We start from the raw sequence: 6,719 nt of genomic DNA, 5'->3' as shown, positions 1-6,719 counted from the left end.
TGTATGCGATCTTACCGGCGACTCATGTCGGGGTCTCCTCGACGAGTTCTCCAACTGATTGTGTTGTTCCTCCTGGTGACGGTGCGATGCTCCTCTATCGGCCTGAGCAGCCTCTCTTTCAGCCCGTGCCGCCTCAGCCTCTTTTCTCTTCTTACTCATTGCACTCATCACCCTTGCGGCCGTTTCCAACTCATCTGGAGTGAATGCCGCCATAGGATCCTCTGCCTCCCCTCCTCCTGCAGGGGAAGTTATCGGCACGTGAAACTGATTACCCTCTAGGGTATGGGTTTCATCTACTACTTCCACCTGGGGTTGTTCTACTGGTATTCCATTGTTTCCGGCCATGGTTATCGTTGTTATATGTATGTTTTGTGTGAGGTTCTTAGGCGATAGAAGTGATCAACTTTCCCCCTCCTTCTAGCGCCAAATTGTTTATGTCTGATCCTGATTTCCCCAAGAACTCGGACCTGAGATCCTGATACTCCTATCGGCAAGCTGAGAACCTACACAATGAGAAGAAGTCAGCTAACCCCGGGGTGGTCCGAGGATAACCACTCCGATGATAAAGTCAGACGGTGTTTAAGAGAAGAAGGTAAGTAAGAGAGAGAAAGTAGAGAGAGAGAGAGAGTCATTAATGCCCTCATTAATGAGGTCTTACCTACTATTTATAATGATCTACCTTGACAGGTGGCTCTCATCCATGCAGAGCCTTCTGTGCCAAGTGTCGAGCTTCTGCTGCCACGTGTTGAATTCCGACAAGCCGACATGTCTTCTTTCTGGAACATATCGGCATCCCCTCATAACTGTCTAGAGCCTGGTCACGTGCCTTCACAAGATATCGGTCATACTCAGATATCATCCCATACAAGGTGATATACCAAAATAAAAAATGGATCTTTTTCTATATTGGTATACATTACAAAATGAGATCATCACAAATCATCATGACATGTAGTCGATGTAGTTAATGTTTTATTTATTTATTTTAGGAATTATATATTTTTATCTCCTTATATACGACCCCTAATGAAATAAGCTATTCCTTGTATACAGCCCTAGTGAAATAAGCCTGTTTTGTTTTAAAATTGTAATTGCAAAGTCTTTACTTTTTTAGATGTAAAGACATCCACAATACCTTAAAATACAAAATTTTAAAATCCCATCATAAAAGCAACATTAAATAGTTAAGCTACTAATATTCAAATTACAATCCAAGAAACAAACTTAAAACAACACACAATATAGCCACCATTACAATTGATCTCGGACTCGGTTCAGATAGTCCATATCCAATTAAGTCCAGCTCTTATTCCAAATCAGACCTCTTTTTTTAAGATTCAAATTCAGATTTTATTATAGCAGATCGGGCAAATTTGAGTCGGACTCAAATTCAATTACTATCTCTGGCCTAGTTCCATGTATTTCCAACATTGTTGAAACTATAGCCCCCCTATTAACAATGTTTCACGCCAACCTTGGGAAACTCAACTAAAAATTAAAAGACATAACAAGCTGATTAAAATATAATGTGAAATTTGTCTCAATAACCAAATAATAAAAGTGATTAATAAATCAAAACAAATGATGAGCATTGTCGTCCACCTAGGAGATGCTCTAATATTGTACGATGAAGAACATTGACACGTAACACACGTTGTCCACCATTGAAGATGCTCTAGAATTGCATTTCTCATACTACCTATAAGTAGCTATGCACAATCATAATCACCAAAAAACTCTCAACATTCTACTGAAATTAGAATTCCATTAGTAGTTTAGTACGTATGGTTAACTACTCTTATAGATATACATACAATGAATGCATGTGATACATCCAAATCTTATCTCTCTAAAATGATACGATAACTAACTTTCTAGCAACACTACAAAATCTGTCATTTATCAAATTCAAGACTAAATGAATGAATGTCTTTAAACCTAAGATCATTATCTTCGTACTTTTTTATGGCTTATAACATATAACACGTACATACATGTAACCAAAATTAGTCAACCTATATAACACCATAAGTATAACTAAACACCGGAGGCCTAATGAATTTCTTAATTTTAGGCCGACGTTTAACGTGCAAACCTTGATGCTCCATTAATCTCTTGGCCTTAGCATAAGCACTCCTCAAACATGACCTGAATCTTCCTATGTCGAGTCGAACGTCTTGGCTTCTCAAGTATATGTTATGCAATGCAGACCAATTTGTACTTGTTATGGAATTTGGGTCTCTAATCATAATATGATCCTTACCATATTTTTCAACCAAACTACTTTCCTCTGGTTGAACTTTGTATTCCATGTACTCTAATTTCATTCCTTTAGCTAAATTCCGAAAGTAAGTCCTCGCTAACCAATCGCCTCCTAGGGGAACCACTTGGATGAACGCCGCACCAGGCTGTAGGAAGAGGGAGTGCGTAAGGGCAGCTCCGTGTACTCCCATGATCGCGTGACTACCATTGATTAACCTATAAACATCACATAGATAAGTGTAGGCTGAAGGCTCGAATATCACAACATCAAAGCCTTCCTCTTGAGCTGCCTTTATAACATTGTCTTGGTTTAGTATGACACGTCCAACTGCCCCTGCTCGACTCACCAACACGAGCCTTGGCTTGCTTTTGATCTTGGGGGGAGGCCACACTAGGCATTTTCGATATCCTTCCTCGAGCAAGGCATGGAAATCGATGAAGCTCTTTCGATGAGGCATTGAATGAGGGTTAATAGTCATGGGTCCATGAGTTATGAGCCCTGCTACAACAGATGGGAAACAATGTGAGACTGTTTGATTGTCAAGGTTGATTATAGGACGGCTCGAAAATTGAGGAAGAATGGCCTCATATTTACCATACCACCATTCAGTATAATTGGTTATGACTAGGGTGACTTCTTGATCGGGGAATAGGGTGTTAATAGTGATAAAAAGAGGTACAAATCCGTCGTTAAAATCATGGAAGAAATTGCCGGTATAGCCACCAATGCTGAACACTAAAGCCGGGGTGTCGTGTACAATTGCACAAGGAGAGTGTGATAGTTTTGTGGTTAAGGTGATTTCACGTATGTTAGACATGGAGTTAATGTCCGTTTTACGGGGGTAAGGGCGGACTTTTTCGAATATAGGCGGGTTAATTGAGGGAGTCAATGATCTACTAGAGAATGTAGCTCGTTTTGGCTCTAATATGGCAGGACTTCTAAGATGACACCAATCGTAAAGTCGATGGGATCGATCACAATGGATGGATGGTTCGATAAGGTTTGGATTGCTCGACAAATGCCGGCTAGACGACAATGAAATCTTTGAACTCAGCTTACTAGCATCATGTTGGACTGGCAATTTAGATATTGGCAATGATGATAGGCTCCTCATTACCTTTGTTGATCTCCATGTTATGTGATCTGGAAAGGAACAAAGAAGTAATTAGTCTTAAAAGCATAAAGTACAAGCTAAGGACAATGTTAGTTAACAGCAATATGCGGCATGCAAGATCAGAGAGGGGATAAATAAAATTGCTTGTGATGCATCAATGTTATATTTCCAAACGCAAAGTAATACGGAGTATTTATTTTAAGTAAGAAGAATTGCATATAGAGGGCCGAAACTCCACATAGGTCAACCTAAGGCTGTAATTACTAATTAGTAGGCTAGGTGCCCTTAATAGGCCATAATTATCTTGTTGTAAATCAAAGAATGTATTATACTCCTATGAGGACACAAAGGCGAGAAAGATAAGAAATCTTCATCCCTATAAAGTTGCCTTAAAATAGATAAAGGGGAAAGTGAGCGGAATTAAAAAAACACAAATTTTTATATGTGCCTGGCCACCGTGTGATCGGGATCACTTGAGTTACTCGGTCAAGGATTAACTTTCTCGGTGAAAGGTTACTCGAGTTACTCAATCAAGGGTTACTCAAGGGGTTCGGCCAAGGGTTACTCGGTTAGCGTTTACTCGAGTTACTCGATCGGGGGTTACTTGAGGGGTTCAGTTAGGGGTTACTTGAGGGTTTGGTCAGAGGTTACTTGAAGGGTTACTTTGTCAGGGGTTATTTGAGGGGTTTGATCAGGGATTACCCGAGGGGTTACTCGGTCAGGAGTTACCTGAGGGGTTCATTTAGGGGTTACTTGGTCAGGGGTTACTTGAGGGGTTTGATCAGGGGTTAGTTGAGGGGTTTGATCAGTGATTACTCGAGGGGTTACTCGGTAAGAGGTTACTTGAGGGGTTTGATCAGGGATTACTCGAGGGTTTACTTGATCAGGGGTTATTCAGTTAGGAATAACTTGAGTAACCCATGACCGAGTAATTCGAGTAACTCTGGCAACTCGAGTAACCCTTGACCGAGTGACTCAAGTAACCCCGGCAAGTCGAGTAATCCCTGACCGAATAACTCGAGTAACCGTACCCTTGACCGAGTGACTCAAGTAACCCCGACAACTCGAGTAATTCCTCACCGAGTAACTCGAGTAATCCCGGCCAAATGGTATGACTAGCCACGTAGAAAAATCCCTAATTAAAAAAAAACCTTTTAAAATAAAATTGTATTGAACCCAAAAAATGTAAAGGTGCCGACATTTTCTAAAATTGCTCCGACAAAAAAGACTTGTAGAAGAATCAAGAATGGAAGTTCGACGAAAATGGCCCAATATTTGTATTTTCTCATTTTTCAAAAAAATTGCTTACGCTTTGATTAACAAGCTCTCATATTTTTAATCAAAAGGTGTTATAATTTTAACAAAACGGATGAAATATTTGAATAGTAACCCGATTAACCCCCAACTTCCACGCATAAAAGAAATAGATATCGAAGTAAATATACACAAACAGGGGAGATGGACATCAGGACACGATCAGGTAAACGATTTGGACAATAGATTAGTTACAGTATAAACAGCACACGGAGCAATTACTATAACATTAACATTATCAACGTAACAATTAATTTCGAACACGGATATAGTAATACTAGCAAGTAGTTACCTTGAAGAGGGCTAGAAGTTCTGATGATGAACATGAAACATATTTGGAATGCAAAGAATAAGATAACAATCCTGCATAATCTCTCCTCCTTTAACTTCATTCTTACTCCTCCCCTACTTGTCGGTGCCTACTTTGCAATGTATAAAAGTTAGCATACTTGTATATTATTATGCTCTATTAAATAACATACACGAATCAATAAATACTATATACAGATAAATATGCAGAAAAAACATTATACATTACCTGATGAAAACTAGTATGCAATGTAGTCTATATATGTACAAACTAGTTAAACTTCTAGCTTTGGAGATGATATGGATGGTTATATAGTTGATCGGCAACTCGAGGATCGTATGTTGATAGCTTTTCTTTGAAGATACGAATAGAGAAGGCAATGATAATGGAGTATTCTCCAAAAATAAAATAAAAATCGAAGAGAGAAAATGATGAAAAACAGGGGAGAAAAACAGAGGAAGTGTGAACAGAGTAGTAGAGTTGTGCTTAAGTATCAAACTTACTTAGAGAGTTATTAGAGTCATAATAAGTGGAAATTGGGTCCACTTTTGGTGCTTTACTTTGGGGTGTGTTAGGTGGTTGATTTTTATTAAATTAATAGTGACAGTTTTATCCATCACTTTCTTTTGTTCTGTGAGTGGGTTTTTTTTTTTTTCGCTCTTTTGTATTGAACTTGATTACATGTTAGGTTGTATGCATGGACATTATTATTGTAAGAGTACACTTTACATCTCATTTCTTGTAGACATAATTCTAGTATTATAGTTGGAGCTCTTCTATAAAGGCTCAAGTTTAATGGATATGGTGAAAAACTCACCTTGTAAATTTGGTGTCATAAGTTCGAGTTTCAAAAAAAAAAAAGAAACAAAATAATAAGTTTAAGTTTCATTAGAAACGATACTACTTTGTGTAAAAGATGTGATAAGAATTCAAAAGCTAATTTATAACAAAAACAAATAAAATGATAGATTTGAATTATTTTATATTAAATGCAAAATAATAAGAGTAGTTAAATGAAAAGCATGTTAAAACTGCTGTGAAAAAGGTTTAGCACTTTAGCCTACAAGGGAATACAGATGAGCTAGTTAAGGTATGTTCTTCACATTGACTTAGGACCTGTTCACTTCAGCTTAATTTTAGTTCAATTCAGCTCCAATAAGTTCAGTTCAGTTCAATTCAATTCAGTTCAGTTCAGTTCCAATCAATTCAGTTCATTTCAGCTGCTAATTTCCTTCTCACATAAAATATTTATTTCGACTCTATTCAGTTCAGTTCAGCTCCAATCAATTCAGTTCAGTTCTTAATTTCCTTCTCACATAAAATATTCATTTCAGCTCTATTTAGTTAGTTCAGTTCAGTTCAGCTCAGTAAATGTGAACATACCCTAACTTAATTATCAAATCTAATATCCTTAAGTCCTTAACTTTCATGTTATATGTACACTCAATTGGATATGACTTTGCCCCATTAAACCATACTACCTCCGGTTTTTTTAGTTGAAGCGTATTCTTTTTTGGAAGTTTTTATATAGTTGACATGTTTCTATTTTAGGTAAGTTGAGTGGTGTAAAATGACAATTATAACCTCACAACTTTTCTAAATAACCTTCTCTCTCCTCCCCTACCATGTTCACCATATTCCCTGACTCTCTATACAGCTGTACTTCAGCATCTTGTTCTTCACTCAAAAATAAACACCAGACAACCACCATCATTCCG

At 37.8% G+C, this 6,719-nt stretch overlaps 1 protein-coding gene across 1 annotated transcript; it reads right to left on the bottom strand.

Annotated features, from left to right (window-relative positions):
- Positions 1-1,976: 1,976 nt before the first annotated feature.
- On the bottom strand, positions 1,977-5,108 carry LOC145581459 (xylan glycosyltransferase MUCI21-like). The gene is made up of 2 exons (XM_081638464.1): positions 4,984-5,108; positions 1,977-3,406 (listed from the first exon to the last, which is right to left on the bottom strand). The coding sequence occupies exons 1-2, from the start codon at positions 5,081-5,083 to the stop codon at positions 2,016-2,018; spliced, it is 1,491 nt and encodes a 496-aa protein (XP_081494590.1). The 5' UTR covers positions 5,084-5,108; the 3' UTR covers positions 1,977-2,015.
- Between the last annotated feature and the right edge of the window lie 1,611 nt (positions 5,109-6,719).

This window comes from Chenopodium album, chromosome 15, assembly GCF_948465745.1.
Source record: "Chenopodium album chromosome 15, dcCheAlbu1.1, whole genome shotgun sequence".
NCBI classification, from domain to species: domain Eukaryota; kingdom Viridiplantae; phylum Streptophyta; class Magnoliopsida; order Caryophyllales; family Amaranthaceae; genus Chenopodium; species Chenopodium album.
Note: the sequence above shows the minus strand (reverse complement) of the source record. Positions and strands in the feature narration are given on the sequence as shown.

What these genes read in the sequence shown, in the direction of transcription:
- LOC145581459 (XM_081638464.1), bottom strand. Translation starts at nt 5,083, where the DNA reads ATGAAGTTAAAGGAGGAGAGATTATGCAGGATTGTTATCTTATTCTTT. An exon ending in AACTTCTAGCCCTCTTCAAG is followed by an intron (nt 3,407 to 4,983) that starts GTAACTACTTGC and finishes GTTCCTTTCCAG; the next exon opens with ATCACATAACATGGAGATCA.